Below are 19,239 nucleotides of genomic sequence, written 5' to 3'. Positions count from 1 at the left end.
ACTCCGCAAGAAGGATGGAGAGGGACTATTCACAATAGCATGTGACAAGACAAGGGGGAATGGTTTCAAACTAAAAGAAAGTAGGTTTGGATTACATACTAGGAGGTAGCTCTTTACTGTGAGGGTGGTGAGGACCTGGCACAGGTTGCCCAGAGAAGCTGTGGATGTCCCAGCCCTGGAAGTGTTCAAGGTTAAGCTGGATGGGACTTAGAGCAACCTGGTCTAGAGGAAGGTGTCCCTGCCCACAGCAAGGAGGGTTGGAGCCAGATCATCTTTAGAGTCCCTTCCAATCCAAGCCAATCCATAACAATTTCATACTGAATTGTTTTTGCATTATAATTAAAACAGGCAAAATTTATTTTTATTTTGGTGGCAGATTTTATTTCTGACCCTAGTCTGAGGGTCCTGTAGCAATGTTAACAGAAGATGCTGAATCATCAATCAAATAAAAAAAAGTGTCATCAGCTGCTTCAGGAAGTACAGGTGCAAGCACGTGACGACAAACAGGGCATGTTCCCGACTACAAAAAGAGAAAAAAAAAACAAAACAGGTCATTTGCACAGTTTGCACTTAATGTTACTGAAAAGCTAAAAGTTATTATTTATAAAGTATTTAGGGTCTCCACAACAGCACCACTTCAAACTCAAATTTGACTGCATAGCTACCTGGAGCTGACAGCTAACACAAACGCAGAAGAAATATTTGTTTTGCTTTTACATCAGTTACACAGCAAACGCATCAGGTTCTCTCCAAGTTCTTCAGAGCATTGATTTCACTGGGTTGAACTTTTTTTTTTTTTGATGCAAGAATGAAAAATAAGTTAGGTACAGCCCAAGTCTAAGAGGAATTATTTTGTCCTAGTTTTCAGCAATAGTAGTTTACTATGACAACAGGAAAAAGAACAGGACATGTAAAACAAACAAAATTAATAAGGTAATCAACATTATAACGAAAAAAATATAAATTCATCAACTAAATCCATCAACTGTCCATGCTAGAAGTGTTCTGATCTGACCCTCATGGTAAAATCTATTAATCTTTCTCTTATACTCTTGAGGAAATCATGTTACATGGTAAAGTGACTGAGAACTACCAAGTCCAGGCTCACACTGCACACAAAGAAGAGTGCAATTGCAACAACAACAACAACAAGTACAATAATCATGGTTGTTGCAATGGTTTTAATTTAAATCCTGGGCCAAAACACCAATTTAATGTAGTGGTTTCATATTTGCTAAATTCTGGTTGCCAAATTTAGTGTAGTTGTCTTAGTGTTTACTTTCTTTTTGTGGGAGAAGATCAGGAGAAAGCAAAGCAGACTTAAGCTTAAAAATAAACAAATAGTTTTATTAATACACATTAAAAGAAGGGAAAAGTAAAGTTGAGAAAAAAACCCCAAAGCAAAACAGAATGAAACTTCAGAACACTCTTCCCTCATCCTACAAACTGTTAACTTTCTTACAAAACAATATAGAGAGACACAACTTCTGATTTTCAGTCAGTTTCACCATTTAAACATAATCTTTAATCACTTTGGGAGAGAAGTCTCTAGAGTACCATGGAGACAAGACTACATCACAAGACTACAACAGTCCAGTGGCTCCCAATGCCACAAATCTGCAACTGCCTGGAATCTTTGCAGATTGTGCAGTCCCACCCATCAGCAGCCTTTCCCCTGGCTACTCATGGGCCTCTCAGTGTATCTGGGGTACTGTTTAAGAATGCTTCTTCTAGTACAAAACAGGGATTCTCTTCTTCTATCTCTAACATTGATTCTATCACAAAAGAAAGAGAGACCGCCTTTTACACCAGGAGCTGAGGGCTTCAAATCACTTTCTCTCTAAAACCGTCTTAATCTCAAAGGCTGAGACTTCGTTTTACCCCAGGAGCGAGGGGCTTTGAGATTCTCACTTAAATCTCAATCATATCAATCTCTAATTTGATTAGAACCAGCATTCCCCTAAACAACATTAAGATGTTACAAGGAACAATCCACTTCTCCATAGTTTACCCCAGAGAAGTCTGGTTAAAAATGTCCACTTCCTCAATCTCTCTTCCAATAACCTTTATTAGTTCTTTCACTCTTGCTCTACTGACTTCATGCGGTGTCTTTTCTGCATCCACTCTGTCTCTTTCTTCTCTCTCTGAGGGAAGGGTTAGGCCTTGGAAGCTTCATGGTGCCAGGAAAGGGTTAAATCTGCCCAGGCCTACAGTGGCCATGTGATTTCTGCCCTGGGCAGCAGTCTCTTCACTGCTGCACTTCAGATCAGCCCGGGTTTCCTCTCTCTACTCTTTTCTTTCTCAGCATGGAATCACCAGAGGAGGGGAGGAAGAGGGGGAGAGCTCTGCCTTCCTCTCGGTGACCATCAGGGCAGCCTCAGCCTAAACGGGCCTATACCTGTTATGAGGGGCCCTGCAGAGACCTCTCCTTGCTCCGGTGGCTCCAGGGAAGTTGAAAAAGTATTTGATGTTAAACTGCAACCTCTCCTCCCCTGCCAGGAGCTGATGGAGCCCTGCCAGGCCTCAGGATCACCTTCGCCCCACTGAAAGGGGGGAAGGGGGGAGCAGCAGGCCCAACTCGGCATTACCTGTTCAGTCGAGCAAGAGGAAAAGGCCTGACCTGTACTAAATCAGGTTTTATATGGGTACTTCCCAAAGTCACATTTAATATTCTCAGTGGTCAAAAGAGATGTCAATATCCCAAATTAGCCTTCTGATAAGTCTCTGTCCTTTCTAAAACAAGGTGCTGACAGGGAAAAACATTCCATATTCCTCCCTAACTAAAAACTAAACTGCCAATCCATGACAGTTGTTCTAGACTAGCTTCAAGAGGATGCAAGCCTTTTTAAGACATTTGGAAAGAAACTGATTACAGGTCATGAAAATGGAATATCATATCATATAGAATTACTAAAGGTAATTTTAAAAAAAGATAATCTAGAAGCATTTCAGTATTTCCTCTGCCAGCCTTAGCTGTCACCATAAATGGGCCTGACATTGTGGTAAATCAGAGCAAACCCTTTGCTTTTCTCAGAGAAAATGATTCCATCATCTTTACTTCAAGGTAGAAATATAGTAAAGAAAGCTTTTCTTGTACCAAAACAAGTTATAACTCATCCATGTCTTTCATTCTGAGTAAAGGAACACATGTTTTCACATTCAGAAATATTCCCTCTAATTAAGAAATTGCCTTTCAGGTAAGGACAAATATAAATTTCTTTCCTCACTTGCACTAGAATTTCCTTCCATAATGCATAAATTCAACAGCCAGTTACTTGTTGGTATTTCATCCCACATTTTCAAAGAGTTAAAAGTTCTTCTTCTCAGAAAAATATACAAAATGCTCTCCACAAATCCTCCACCAATCCCGTAGTACTCACCTTCTGTAACCAAAGAGTTACACAAGGTTTGTGAAACAAATGATGACAGGGTAACTTTGTTATGATTTCACCATCCACATAATCACTGCAACAGATTGTACAACACTGCTCTTGACCTAAATCCATGATGAAGAAAAAGCATTAATAGTTTGTTTTACATCTAAGATGAGCTCAAATTAAAATACATATATTATCAACAGTATTACTAATGATTACAAAGTACAGTAATAGTAACTCCACTAAAGATTAGTTTTCCAAATGAAGCAAAATTATACTCAGATTCAAAAGATCTTAAAACAGCATTATGCAGCAAGTATATTTAAAATATTGCATCTGTGGTATTAGAGAAAGCTGAACTTGCTCTTAAAAACTTTGTGGAAATTATTTTTTCATTGTTTTTCCATACCATTGTAGTCACTCGTGACGATAATCTGTGGCAGACAATCTATGGTTTCTTTCGTAGCTGGTGGATGAGTCTGTTCAACATCAAATGTAAGAGACTCCAACTGTGCCAGAGCAGTCTGAAAGGGGTGAACAGAGATCAAGTTCTCTTTACTCACAAATGTAACTTTTCATACAAAACAAAAAAACAAGCAAGAAAATGAATCCAATTCTAGCAGCATTACTTTTTAAAATGGAAGATATGTCTGTCAAAGTAACCATTACATAATTTTTATTTTTGTAATGAATGAGATGAAACTGAAGATCAAAACAGTAATGCCTTGCCTTTAAAGCATTCTTAGAGTATGAGGACAGAGTCACAACTTAATCTACAATGAACATTTGTTAATTTTATAAAGTTACAGAAAAGGCAGCAAGTTGAAAATGAAATAAAGCTTGCCAATTTAAAACTCTCCTTTCTTTTTGCTTCTGAAAATAAATGCCTCATTAATGTTTTTCCTGGCTTCAACTACTGAATTACTTAGACACAAACAAAAAATAGTAAGTGCCTTGGCTACATTAACAATATAAACTTCAAGAAATAAAAAACCCAAGATCCATGCAGATGCTTCTAATCTTGAAACAGACAAAATGCTCTGAAGTAACTTTTTTTCAAACTCAAATTTTTTACCATACAAAATCTTTAAGACTACAAGTCTACACCATATTTGCTGCATATATTTGCTGTGTACATTGTACATTCAACATTCAAATCTGAAAAGATACCCAGTAGAAAAAAGATTAAAATCACAGAACTGAGAATATCATGTTATATTTTCTGAGAAATGTACTATCTGTTTGAACAGCAAACAAAGTGAAACCGAAGAACCAAGAACACAGAAGCACTGGGTTCACACCCTGAGTGAATTAGTTGCATCCTTTAAGTACAACTGCTTACTGTTCTAATCAGCTTGAAAATTATTTACTCTATTGGCAACAAAACTCTCTTAGTAAGATGTATACACATTTTTGTAATGTTGGGAATACACTTCACTAAAAATCTCAAATTACTAGAGAAACACTGGATTATACAGTAACCTCTTCAGTAGTCTTTCCTCCTAAATTTCCCCTGAAGTTACTACAGCTGCAACCTGAAAATATGCCTGGACTTGGATCACAGTGACAAGGCAGCTCAAGCTACCACACTACCACAGATCTAAACTAGCAGTTTTATACCTGCAGTCAGACCTTTATGGCAGAGATCAGCATAATCTAAGAAATACTTACAGTTCTACTGCCATATGTATTCTCATCTAGAAATCTGTCAGTTTAAGGAAAAACCTGTGGTTATCCCTAGTGCAGTGTGCAAGTCCCCCTACAAAACAGGTACATTGCTCCAATTTTACAGCTAATACCCATCAAATTCTGGTACAGCAGACAATACTACATCACTAACATTAAGATGATTTAAGTATTTGTATTTTGCTCCAACTGCAGTGGTCTGTGAATAAACTGTAGGTAAAAATACTGTGCTTAATCAGAGTAACTACTACACCTGGAAAAACTAGGTAAGATCCCAGGGATACAGAAAGTTGCAATATTAGTTATGTGTCAAACTTCTCTATTTATATCCAGCATGAGTATTCTCAAACAGAAAACATTGCATTGCTTGCTTGCTTCTGAAACCTACACAAAAGAAACATCATAGACACAAAGCCTTACAGTGACTCTGAGGCTGAAACCCACATTTACAAACGCAAAGTAGTGTCTGTTTTATAACTTTTACAAGATGTATCTTCAAAATAACTGTACTTCCTCTTATTACTTATGTAACTGCTTGCTTCTCCATGCACCAAACCAAATGCTGGACTTTTTTCTGTTAAAATCAAGAGCGCTACAGCCTACAGGGGTTTGAGCTTCCCAGATCTGTCAACCAGCACAGGAAATACTTAAAAAGTCACTAATGCAGCAGAGGCAACCAGCCTGTTCTATACTGATAATGAAGTAAACCAGACACTTCCAGCTATGTAGCTTCTTTATGACAGACAGAATTAAAAAAAAAATACTTAAAATGACACAAATTCTATTAATTTTTAGGAACCCAGAGCCTCACAGAACGTAGCTTTTCAAAACTGTTATTTTGGATAGATCTCTCCCACTCCTTCCCCTCCAATCACAATGCATTTGAATTTTGGATGCTTTATTGTGTCACATCCTTTTAAAGTATTTCAAAGCAACAGTAAATTATTTTGCTCATATTTTCTGAACAATTTCAGCAACTACTTCATACTGTAAGAATATACGCTCTATATTCTGCTTGAGATTTGAAGGGAATACTTGGAATTCTTACTCAAAACCTGTGTTGTCCATGTGGTCACAGTCCTTACAATTCTTCTTTCCATTAGTCAGTTACCACTTTCAGCTGACTAATTCCAAATATGCCAGAATTCTATGCCCACCACAGTTCACACCCTTATGTGCTACTTTCAAGCACAAATACTACATAAGATGATTGGCTTTTCCACATTCACAGTGCCCTGTACCACAGGTACCTCTGTAGTCATCTGCCTGCTTGCTAATGGTGTTTAGTGGCGCTCTGCTCCTGGTGACACAAACGTTAATTACAGCACCTCCTCAGCCAGCCAAGCACATAATCACCTAGGATTACTTTTACAGGTCACTCTGACAGGACTACATACATTTCTTCTGACAGAGTACTTATGCATATGTTGTTACACAAAAATTAGAAAGAAAAACTTAATAGCCATAATAAACTCAGTCTCCTCTTAAAGTGTTAATGTACAGATTAAAAAAAAAGATTGTATTAGTTTCCCCTCTCTACACAGATTCTCTTGCTTTGGTGCAAAGGAGGAGATCAACTGTTTTTGCAGTTCTGGGGTTTTTTTATTTAAGTGAGAACCATAAGCTATGAAAGAGACAAGAATTTTCTCTATACAGCTTCAAAATACTGCTTTTACAATAAGGACAGACCATATTAATGAAGTGTCTCTAAATGAGTAATGCTAACAAGATCCTACACAGCTGGAGAAGGTCTCGTGATACTTAGGAATGATGACCTCCCATACACCTTGGGGGAAGTACAAAACCTGGAAACTGCATGACTGCCAACTTAAGGGAATGGCCCTCCCACTGCCTTGGAAAAAAACTGGGAAGCTTATTCAGAAAATCACTGACTTTGCACGTATCCATGGAAAAAAAAGCCTATGATTGTCCCACTGTCTGCCAGCTTCAGAGAGCATTTCAAAGTGCCCTTGGTAATTTGTCTGCGAGCACACTACGACATACAGCCTGCCCTGTTCACTCCTTTAAAGTACGTGCTGCACTCAAACTGCCCCTTGCTGCCCTATACTTACGTCGTCCACATTCAGTTCAGCTGCTGTAACACCATATTATATGTCCACACATCATTTAATTTTTATCTTGACAAATACCCTGCAGGGGAGATTTCTGGCAGTGCAAGAATTGTCACACTGCATCAAACTGGATTTCAGATAGCTCTATATTCACTCTGACATTGACCAACCTGAAGTAATAAACAAAAGACAAAGATCATAACCATGCTGGTTCTTGATAATAAATAGTTTGGACCGGTGAATTTAGACAGGTGAAATGGGACAGAACAAGGTAAAGATAAAAGGCATAGTTTCTTCCAGGTGGTTTCTTTTCTGGATTGCGGTTTTTTGTCTGTTTGTTAAATTTAAAATACACAGAGTCAAGACGGTCAAACACAGAAAAATCTTCTACTGATGAAAAAAATTTGAGAAATCCAAATGTAATCCTGGGGAAAAAAAAAAAAAAAAAAAAAAAGGGACAACTCACAGGCACAGATTCAGGTATAAGCCTTTTCTTTTGTTATGCAGAGAATTCAGCAAAATTCTTTAGAATTAAATTGTGTTATGTTTATACTGATAGAAAACAGTGACCTTCTTTGCCTTAAGAGAAAATAAATGCATAGGTATAGTAGGTATAGGAATAGGTACGGATCAATGACTTCTTGTCATCCTTTGAAATAATTTCCAAGATGTATTTTCATGTTTGCAGACCTGAAAGTTCTTGACTTGAACCTGAAAGTTCAAGTTAGCACAGGGAAGTATTTTTTCCCTTATTCTCCTGCTTTTCAGATTAAGTTGAAAAAGATTCCACTATAAACTCTTGTGCCACAACATCACTGATTTAAGACCATCAAAAATATTTTAATACCTCCACAGCTTCTAAGCGTCCCTCTAGCGCCATAAATGTGAGAAATTGAGGTTCCACGTAAGGAATGGCTTGAGCAAATCCTAGGCCATCACCAAACTCATCAAGTAGCCTGAAAAACATGGGTTAGGAAACACAATCTTATTTTCAAAATAAATAGTTACAACACAAAGTAAGGATATATCAAATTATTGCACGTCACCTTTTAATAACAGCCAGATACCCAGCCAGCTGATCTCTCCCTCCTCTGCCTCAACTGGACATGTAAATAAGATTAAAGGCTCATGGGTCAAAAAAAAAGGCCATGAGTCACCAATTAACACCATAGGCAAAACATACTCAATTCAGGAAATGCCTTAATTCAGTTGGAAGGTTGAACCAGATGATTTTTTGAGGTTCCTTTCAAGCTGGGCTGCTCTATGATTCTATGAATTTATTGCCAATAAAAATGGGTTTGAATGGTGAGAAACACCTTTCCCTTTATTTCTAGGCTCAACTTCATTCCTTCATCCTTGAGTCCTTTAAGTTCCCCTATCCCAAGCAGGGCAGACAGAAAGGAACAGGCATTGTGGTCTGTCCATAGGTAGCTCCTCTCTGCAATTACTTCCTCCTCATGCTGTTTCCCTGCTCCTGCACAGGTTTCTTTCCCACAAGCTGCAGTCCTTCACCAAATACTCCAGCAGGGCTTCTCCCCAGATACAGCTCCTTCAGCAAATCCCTACCTGTTCCACTGTGGTCTTCTTCAGCACCTAGCGCACTTCCCCCCTGCTTCTTTTCTGACTTTGGTGTTTGCAGGGTTGCTTCTCTGACATCACCCTCATTTCTCTCACACACACTGCTTCATTTTCAGCACTTCATATCCTTTTTTAGTACCTTCCCAGAGGCCCCACCCCACGGTGGGTCCACTGGAGCCAGCTGGAACCAGCTGTGTCCTGCATGGGGCAGCCCCAGCCTCCTAGAGGCAGTTCTGCAGCTCCCTACCCCTGGTCCAGCACAGTGGTTCCACAGTCCCACAGTATATACTTCAGAACATCCTAATGGGAGTCTTTACTGTGAAAGGGCATAGGTTCAGCTAACATGTTTCATATATTACTATGTATGAGTATTAGGGTTGTTTTACAACTAACAATCATATTTTAATTATATCACGTGTCACAGTTCATGGCTTGGCAGCTCCTTAGAGTTCTGTTTTAGAAATTTAGAAATCAAATCTTAAAGCACGTACAAGTGAAATGATGTACAGGTCTGTATAAGCTCAGCAGACAGAACTTAACAGACCATCAACATCTTTGATCCCATTTTTTAGTTACTAGGAAGCTTACCAAGGTTAACTTCCAACACTTAAAACACAGCTTCTGTCCTTATCACACAATTCCATTGCTAGCTTACTGCCTTAGAGTATAAGAACACATGCCTTACTTCTAGCTTGGACTCTCATGCATTAGCCCCTTCTATGCTTTTCCACAATATAACTTCACAAGGAGAAAACAACAGTGTTGGTATGTGCGCACTTGAGTTTATATTTTAATAAGCAGAAGAGGGCAAGTGTTATGTCTATCACTGGGAAGTCTTTTGTCTATCACATTCTAAAACAAACACGTTATGCTATTATACATTAGACTATTTTGAATGTGGCTCCAATCACTTTATTCCTGGTATTTGCAGCATTTTTATAATAAATTAATTGCAATATCCTTCAGTAATCTAATGACAGAAAAGTAGTGAAGCATTCAAAATTATGATAATATTAGGTAAGTGCATGGCATTTCAAAGAGAAATTAAATAGATTTATAGTGACTAATTTACACCAGATCCAAAGGAGGAAAAAAAGAATTATAAAACAGGACTGACTTGAATGGTGATTACATTTATATTGCCTTATTTTTGTTATATTTCCACTTGAAAATTCAATTAAAAAATGCACTGATGTCTTGGATATTTTGGGCACCAAAATTTTCTCAAATCACAGCGTGATTTAGCAAATCTGTTCCCTTTTCTCTCATTAGAAGATACATAGCACCTGAAGTACCTTAAACTTTAAAACTGAGATTATCAGTCCTTGAAGGAACTGCATACTGATGAGTACTTCTGACCTCTTACATAAAAAAAAAAACAAAACAGTAACTACAAAACCTCTGAAATTAAAGCAGACAACCATCAAATCCATACCTCCATTCCACATCCAGGTCTTCACTCACACTGGAGTCATCCTCAAGGTTGTTATTTCCATCCAACAAGAAGAATCCAAGATGTACAAAACCACTAATTGGATCATTTTCCTCATCACTGCTACTTTCCACTTCTTCTTGATACTGTAACCAAGGAACTTCACCTTCCTCCAATAACGTCTGCTCCCTTTATATAAATAAATGAAAAGCTAAAATTAAAAAGCTGCAAAAGTCAAAGGCTAAACAGGCAGGTTTCCTAGACTGCAGAGTCACAGATTAGAAATTTAGCATTTGCCATAAAAATTCAGGAAATACCCAGTGGTATCAGCTCCAGACTCAGAATATAGTAACACCCATGATTCTGCAGCAAAGTTTTATCTAAGGCTCAAGGCAAGCAGTACAGTAATCTGTTTGCTTTGAATTTTCCCTAGTACAGCCAGCATCCCTGTCACAGCTAATAAATTTGGTACTAAATATTTTCTTATTTATCTACAAGTTCCTAAAGACATTAAGGAGAAAGATTGTCTTGACACCCCAGAGTAGCCTCCATGGCAAAGCTATGCCTAAATGCAATGCACAGAGCTACTATTTGCAAGAGAAGATATCTTGCAAGAGAAAGACCCCTCTCATTCCTGGATATTCTAGAGGAGCACAAGTCACCTGGATGCAGAGAGTCATGGGGCTGTGAAGCCCACTTTCCTTATAAAAGGGAAAAATAAACAGGAATTATGTTAAATATGCTTACATTTTCATGCTGTTTATATAAAAGAAGGTTAGAAAGAACACAATTCCATTATTGTTGTTCTGAAAGAGATTAATTGTCACGAAGTTTTCATAAAGTCACGCTAGCTCTCCAAGACCCAAGAATGTGGAGAGTACTAAAAAAGCATTAACAACAAACGGGACTGCTTGGCAACAAGTACTGTACACCTACGAATGGAAGAAGCTGAAAGAACACTTAGGTGTGGCCTTTGCTTTATAAAGATCCAAACTGGAGTCAATATTAGATGCTTAGAAAAAACCAAGCACGTTCTTCTTAGTTATATATAGCTACAGATTTTGCTTTATAGCAAAGGCAGCTGCAGTTTATAAAATACTGAATGACTGGAAAAGTAAAGTAAGTTTAAAGATACTAGAGCAAACAAGTAATTCAAGTTTAATCACTGATAGGGATGCAGAAAATAAGGAGCAGCAGTGCAATAAAAGCAACAAAGCAGAGATAGAGAAGTTTCTGTCAAGGAGTCCTAAGCAGTATCAAAAGAGGCTTATGCAACATGTATATCTTAAAAATTAACTTGCCTAACTGGCTTTTAAATACATTAAGCCTCTTAACCTTATTGACACTACATGTCAATGCACTCTCATTGTTTCTGTATTTTTCGCTACATAGAACTGCTTGGAGGAAATGCCATATTTTCCCTAATTTGAAATACATAAAACAACTCAGATTATTGTGATATAGGCGAATGATTGCTGCTAGCATGGTAACTGCTTTTAGATGTTATTCTCCATAGTGCTATGTGACTGTCCTATTACTGGCAATGACAGAAGCTATAGGAAGTTAGCTAATAAAATAAAGGCATACCCTTCTTGGAAACAGAAGTCTGTGCTCTCCTCTTTCACACCACTGCTGCTCCTCTGCACACCAGGGTCATGCTCCTCCCTACACGAGACAGTCTCCCAGCTTTCATCACTTGAGGACTGCTCTTTTTCCACTGCAGTAAAATAGGAAGGTACAGACGTAGACCATTCTCCATCACTGCACTCTGAGCTGCAATTTAAACAAGGTAACTGAGTATGAATTCAAACACTGCTTTAGGGGAAAGAAAACAATTTCCTACTTTTCTATCAACATCGCTCTCAATATAGGCAATTTTTTCCTAAGAGAAATTAATCTTGTGCTACCTATAGATGTATTACAAATCAAGTGTACAGAGTTGATTAAAAAAACCCCAAACAACAGTCTGTAAGAAAGAATTCAAAAATTCTACCCATCCTACCTTGCTAAAAAGTTCCCTTGCTACATGTAGGGTACTGGAAACAACTCAAGAACAGAAACCAGACTCAATATACACATCTTTCTCCCAGATTACAAAAACAGCAGCTGTGGCATTGCTTGATTAACCAATAATGTTAGCCTTACCTCACTGCCAAACAAATTTAAAGTAAAAGCTCTCAGGACATATAAGCCATATAAAATGACCTTTTTTAAACATAGAAAGATATAATGGATAACTTACTGCAAACTATTTGATTCACTAGTCCAAACAAGATGAATGGCAGGGGGTTTTGAAAAGACAATTTGCTTGACCACCACATAGAAAAGGGGAGTAAATAAGCTTTGGGCAGCTTAAACAAAATAGTAGTGCTAGCACAATCTTAGGAAGCATGAACTACTGCTACTATTGATAATGGCACTTAGAGAATTCACTCACTACAGTGACAGTTACTAAAATTCAAAATATATTCAAACTAGGTATGTCACAAAAAATTAGAGAAAACATACATGCAAACAGCCAACATGCTTACTAGACCTCATTTTATAAAGCAATCCACAACATCTACAGTACAGTTTTCCAATCTTTTAAACCCAGTATGTTTAAGTATATGTATTGTTACAATACATTATAAACTCATTAATTTCCTCCCTTTACTGAATATTACAAATACATGCCAATAGAACTTTCAATTTAATGTATTTTAAATGCCTTTGAAAAAGTGCATAGTATACAATGCAAGTTTTACAAGAATAAGTAAGTTTGCAAGATGCAGATCATATATATAAGCATTTAAATTTGAGGCCGCAATAAATTTTTCTACCATTATTTTGATAACTAAAAAAAAACCCCAATGGAAATGAGAATATTCAGTAATTGTGGACTATTTTAATGAATTACTTTAAAATAGAAATATCTATTATGAAATTCTGATTATGTAGTCGAATGCATCTCATATTACACCATCTAAAGCTGAATGTTGACATTTTCTTATTCTTTTGTTCTGTTTGGTTCTTTGGTTTTGGGTTGGGAGTTTTGTTTGGTTTGGAATGTTATTTGATCAAGTTTTTTGATCAAGTTTTTTAATATATATTTTACAATTTCATCTTAAATACTCTAAGACTGGCTGAAATACTCAGATCTCTTGTTTTCATTGTATCTATTTTACAATCCAAGAATGACTTCCAACAGACTTCAAAATACCTCACCTTTGGTTTTAGTCAATCTTTTTCTCTTTAAGGTTTATACACAAACATTAATTCAAACCAGAAAATGATATCACTAATATCACTAACACTAAACAACCGGAGAATATTTCGGAACTCAGGATTTAATTCTCGATTCTGCACAGGTACAGAACATTACTTAATGGCTAGAGAGTTGCAAACTTGTCACTTGCCAAAAGCATAGCACACGAACTTAGCATCTGCATGTGAATTTGCTGACAGCAGTCCCTCCCCTGGCTGAAGCCCCTACTAACCTATACCTGCCATACAGTCCAAAATTAAATGGACGGAACTAATGGATATGATCCTCCTCCCTCCACCCTTGACCTGGGACCTTCCACCACCCTTCCAACTTAGAACATACGTGGTTCTAACAAACATGCAAGACTTTCTCCTTCCCACACAGCTTCCACATGCTGTGCACCTCCTTGAAGCAAGTATGTGAGGTGGAGTCCCACATTGCAGCAACCAAAAGGTGAATTTCTCCCTGGGATGGGAGCGAGCTAAAACTGAGCTGAAGGATGTAGTTTGACATGTATGTCAAATCCACTTTTTATGCAGCTCTGCATGAACATAAAATATGGTTTAAGCCTTTAAACATTAAACTTTTCATGAGTGAACATATAACTTCTTTGTACAGACCAATCACTGACAATTTATTTCATAAACCTAAGTATTTTTAGGTTTTAGAACATAAATTATGGGGATTCTAAGCTAAAATCACATGATTCCTGTTTACTGGTTCAGTTACTGTCATCATCAAGAACATTTCAAAAGATCAATCCATGGTTTTTTTTGTTATGCTACAATAACCCACTACTATGCATCATGGAAGCCAATGCTATAATGTGGTGGTGTGCAATTTGTTTTATTTGTTTTATATGAGTTTAAATACGTTTTTATGTAATGGTTCGTTCCTTGTACCCCCCCCATCTTATGTAATGGTTTCAACTTGTTTACAGTTAAGAGGTCTCTGTTCGTTTTATGTCAATCATCCCTTCCCCCTTGTCCCGAGTTGTCAATCCCTTCTCTCTCCCCTTGGGCGCCCTGTCTATCACTCCAGGACCCTTCCCTGGCTTCTGGAAAGCTCCAGGGAGGGCGTCGAGTGATAGGCTGGGGCCTTGGAAATCCCCTCCCTCCATTTTGTGATTGGTCCCCTGTTGTGAAGTTTACACCCCCAGTTGAGTCCATCTTTTATGTAATTGGCTGACCGGTTGTCGCCACCCCTGTTTACACCCTCCCTTATAAGCTCTTGCACAGCTGCTCTCTGCGCTCTTCTGGGCAGCAGGTGCAGAGGTGCAGAGCTCCGTGCTCCCCCTACAATAAACCAGCTTATACCCTGTACAGAAGAGTTGGCCCTTCCTTTCGCTGCCGTGGTCGCGTTCAACATCTACCGCCTGTCGCTGTGTGGGGAAAAAGACCCCACTAGGAGGAGGTGGCTTGCCGCCCCGGCCTTCGACGTTGCTGCAGTGTCACAGGGACTGAGCTAGCCTGCAGTAGCGCTGGTCAGCGCTCACTTGTAAAAAGGCACTGCGACACTATAATTGTAGAATTTATTACTCTTCATGGCATTTTAATCTTCTAGCCGCAGCATTTCAAAACCGGAAAAGACTACACACTAACAAAAATTTTTGAAAAGGAAATGAAGTATTCTTTAGCAAGTACCTTTATTAAGAATCACAGAATTGTCAGGGTTGAAAGGGACCTTGAAGATCATCCAGTTCAACTCCCCTGCCATCCTGCAATCCAGCCTGGAGCAGGTGACACAAGAATGGTCGCAGGTATGTTTGGAATGTCTTCAGAGAGGGAGACTCTACGACCTCCCTGGGCTACTCATTCCAGCACTCTGCCACCCTCACCCTAAAGTTCTTCCTGTTGTGGTAGAATTTCTCATGTTTTAGTTTACGGCCATTGCTCCTTGTCCTGTCAGTGAGCACCACTGAAGGGAGTCATGCACCATCTTCCTGACACCTGCCTTGGAGATATTTATTTGCATTAAGAGAGATCCCCTCACAGTCTTTTCTTCTCCAGACTAAACAAGCTCAGATCCCACCTCTCCCTGTAAGAGAGATGCCCCAGACTCCTCATCATCTCTGTGGCCTCCACTGGACCTTCTTCAGTAGCTCCTTATCTTTGTTCAACTGTGGAATCCAAAAATTAATACAATACCTTAAATGTGCCTCACTAGGGCAAGAAGTGGGACAGGATGACCTGCCTGAGATGCTGGCTACACTCTTCCCAATGTATCCCAAGATCCCACTGTCTCTCCTGGTCCCCAGGGCACACATGACCAGCTCATGGTCACCCACCAGCACCTCAAGGTCCTACCCAGCAGAGCTGCACTCGAGTGGGTCAGCCCCCAACCTGTGCTGCTACTGGGTGTTATCCCCCTGCAAGTACAGGACCCTATACCTACAGCTTGAAGAAGAAAAGCCCCTAAGTCTACCATCCCGTTTTAAAATGCATTTTGTTCTCTCATAGTTGCAACTCTGCAACGTTTTGAGGACAAGACCTTATGATAATTAATTTTCATGCTTTTCTCTCTACAAAAACACAGGAAATACAATCTACTAAGCAAGTTAGCTTATAAATGGCAAGCACATGCTCAAGAGAGCCTCATCAACATCAAGACGACATGTCTTGTAAAGAATGCTGTAGGAACAGAATCAACAAGATGAAAGCAAACTGCAAGAAAAATAAGGAAAAAAGCCATCGCAAACACTGCTAAATCTTCCATAAATGATCATAAGGTTAGAAACGTTTTTACCCTCAAATAGCTCAGTTACTTAACTCCAATTAATAGTGAAGAGTTCTAAACTAACGTTTTATGAATAGAAGTTAATCAACATAAGGTTTATCCAAATTACTTTGTCTTTTGGGTGAAGATCTCCAGGCAGGAGTAACCTCAATACTGCTACTTGCGTGAAGGTTGGATCAATTTGTAAATCTAAAACTGTAATAATTAATAGCTACTTTGGAAACACCTAGTAGTCTGAAGAATTTCTATTAAAAAGGGATTATAAGCAACCTTATCAAGGTATTCTTCAAATATTACAAGGAAGAACAATTACTTCCAAAAGGCTGGAGACAAGAATGCAAATATGTTGTCATACAGAATACTGAGATTTGGTAAAAAAAAAATTCTGAAGAGTAAGCCTAGAAGGAAACTTTCAGTGCTGAACACAGCTTTCAGTAAAAAAGAAATAAAAACACATCTGCTAAGTAAAAATTAAATAAACAAGTGGCATTCCTCAGTGGCAAGAGCTCTGACTGCAGATGCTTTTTACACTGACAGAAGAGTAAAGGATAACTGAAAGGAAAAGTTAGCATCTTGTTATCAGATCATATTCTGAAATGCCTCAAGTTTTTATGTCTCATTTTCTAACATATTCAGTTTTGCACATTATTTACACAAAAGTTTAAATACTAAAACAAGATATAAAATCAAAATTTTACCTGTCTTCATCTTTGTGGGACATTAAGTAATGTGTGTTGCAGTCTTCAAACTCATTCCAAAAAGCACTGTCCCTTGGAACATTGTTGTGTTCCCGAGCTGCTACATTTCTTAAGTCTATTTCCATGTTCTTTTGATGACTGTGCATTCTTGAGAGAAAGAACGTGCCAGAACTAATCTCATCTTTGCCATCTCTCAAGGGACACTCAGGATGGCATTGCTGGACATCAGCAACTCCAATTCTCCTCCAGCAATCACTTTCCTCTTCATCATCACTAGGGAGATGACTTTCTCTCTCCAGTGGTTTTGCAATATATTGTTTTCTCATTTTAGGTCTCACTACTAGCTCAGATGCATTTTCTTCGTCAGTTGCTCCATCGCTGATGTTTAATACATCAGCAACTGGTATGGGGGCTCCAATTTCAACATCCATTATATGTTTTATCTGCTGTGTTTCATAACTGTCATCATTCAGGCTAATTTTCAGTATAGCTTCATCTTCAGCAGATTTAAATGTCCTATTGTTTGGACATGCCAAAGGCATTGGTCCTGCTTCTTCACAACTTCCACTATAAATGCTGTGGTTGAAAGCAGACAGCTGGAATTGTAAGTCATTAAGAGACTCCACCTCTTTTTCACACTGAGAAAGTATATTATCTAGTCTTCCCTGAATTAGACCTGCTGCTTCTTGTATCCAAGAATATTTGTCTAGAGCATCCTCTTCCTCTCCATCACTGCTATCTGGCTCATAGGAGTCAATGCTTACAAAAGCAATTCCATTTTTATCATTCAAATCATTATGCCCTCCAGGCGTGCATTCTGCAAGGTCCGCAGATTTTTCATAAGGATTCATCAAGTCTTGTAAAATTTGGTTGTCTTCTAGGCCATAAGAGAATACAGAAAATGGTGATGTGGTCCCTTCAGAAGTTTGGCTTGATGCACTTTGGCAAACAGGTTCTCTAGTGCCAGCATCTTTTGACAAAGGCTCATCTAATAAATCAGCAGAAACTTGAACCAATGGACTGGAATCTTCAGAGAAAGCTGTAAGAAAGAATGCACTGGGATAATCAAAACCAACAGAAATATTCCTCCCTACAACAACTGCTCATTAAAAAGAAGGGATAATTTACTAGGACTGCAGTGCAAAGTGATAGAAACATTTATCAGAGATACAGTCATTCTTCAATAATATATTTACTTTCTCATTTATACAAACTAAGCCTACAGAAATAGGTCTAAATTATACAAGTCCAGCTACAGATGTGATAGGGCAAAAAAGTATCAAAGGAACATATACACAAGCAGAATTTTTACATTGCTGATATAAAAGGGAATTGTAAGGTAACAGAAAAACTGAAAGAACATTTCCCTCCATATCAGACTATCCATTCATTAAGTAGCTAAATTGTGCCTTCTACCACACTCAGATAAAGCCATTTACTGCTACTATAAATTACCTACTAAAAGAACTGTACCTTGTACCTGCACCTTTGAGTGCAACTTCCCATAAGAAGAAAACAGCAGGATTGAATGTGGTACTACAGTTAATAGTTTTTTCATCACAAATGCATTTTAGTTATATTACACTTGAACACCTCTTGCATAAAGGGACAATAAACATCAAATCTAGCAGCAAGAGTTAAAGAAGGTAAAAACGTGTACTACTGCTACTACAAAATCAATCCTTTGTTCAAGTAATTTTTAAATTCCTAACCAAGGCAAGAGTCCAGATTATTTTGTTCAAAATCTCATTCAAATCTTTAGATTTGCCCCTCAGCACTAGGAGCCTGGCTTCCAGAAAATAATATTGTATCTAATTAGAATCTTGAAGCTCCTCCACAAAATTGCTATGAGCCAAGGCTGGTTGGCAGGCTTCTCTTAGAGACAGTCCAGTCCACTCTTGCTCAAGCACAGTCATATATAGTAAGTTACCAAGGATCAAATCCAGTCATATTTTTAATACTGCCAGTAATATTTCCTCCTACCCATTTACAGTTTCTGGATGGTAACTTCATGACACAGGTGCTAAAGGGGCCAACTAGGAAAGGCGCCTTCCTTGATTTATTGCTTGGTAACAGAGGGTCTCACAACCCAAGTGGAGACTGGTGAAAGTCTTGAACCACAGTGAACAAGAAGTGATCAAGTTTAAAGTCTCTGCTGACAGAAGGAAAAATAAAAATTTCAACTCTGGACATGGTCATTCTGATGACCAGACTGCTCAGGGAACTAGTTAGTGAGATCTTGGGAAAATGCTTTCAAAGGTGCTGGGGTCAGTGCCAGTCACATTTTAAGGACTACGTCCCAAGGGCACCAGAACAGGCAATTCCAAAAATGCTGGAAGTCAAACAAGTGAGGCAGAAGGCTGGCTTGGATGATCAGGGATCTTCTTTTGGAGCTAAAACAAGAGAACAAGGT

The 19,239-nt window shown here is 38.4% G+C and overlaps 1 protein-coding gene across 7 annotated transcripts in view; it reads right to left on the bottom strand.

Moving 5' to 3' along the window:
• Positions 1 to 336: 336 nt before the first annotated feature.
• The window catches only part of PJA2 (praja ring finger ubiquitin ligase 2), a 36,313-nt gene continuing 17,410 nt past the window's right edge, over positions 337 to 19,239 (bottom strand). For 3 of the 7 annotated variants that reach the window (XM_040091207.2, XM_040091210.2, XM_040091208.2), the window contains exons 3-9: positions 16,827 to 17,865; positions 11,733 to 11,918; positions 10,149 to 10,334; positions 7,983 to 8,091; positions 3,787 to 3,901; positions 3,381 to 3,496; positions 358 to 520 (exon numbers count right to left, since the gene is read on the bottom strand). In XM_040091207.2, coding sequence (XP_039947141.1) covers positions 392 to 520; positions 3,381 to 3,496; positions 3,787 to 3,901; positions 7,983 to 8,091; positions 10,149 to 10,334; positions 11,733 to 11,918; positions 16,827 to 17,865 — 1,880 coding nt within the window. In that variant the 3' untranslated portion in view covers positions 358 to 391. Of the gene's footprint in view, positions 521 to 3,380; positions 3,497 to 3,786; positions 3,902 to 7,982; positions 8,092 to 10,148; positions 10,335 to 11,732; positions 11,919 to 16,826; positions 17,866 to 19,239 lie in introns of all 7 variants that reach the window. The other 4 variants (XM_040091212.2, XM_040091213.2, XM_040091209.2 and 1 more) reach the window with 2 other exon arrangements.

Source organism: Hirundo rustica, chromosome Z, assembly GCF_015227805.2.
Source record: "Hirundo rustica isolate bHirRus1 chromosome Z, bHirRus1.pri.v3, whole genome shotgun sequence".
Classification (NCBI taxonomy): domain Eukaryota; kingdom Metazoa; phylum Chordata; class Aves; order Passeriformes; family Hirundinidae; genus Hirundo; species Hirundo rustica.
Note: the sequence above shows the minus strand (reverse complement) of the source record. Positions and strands in the feature narration are given on the sequence as shown.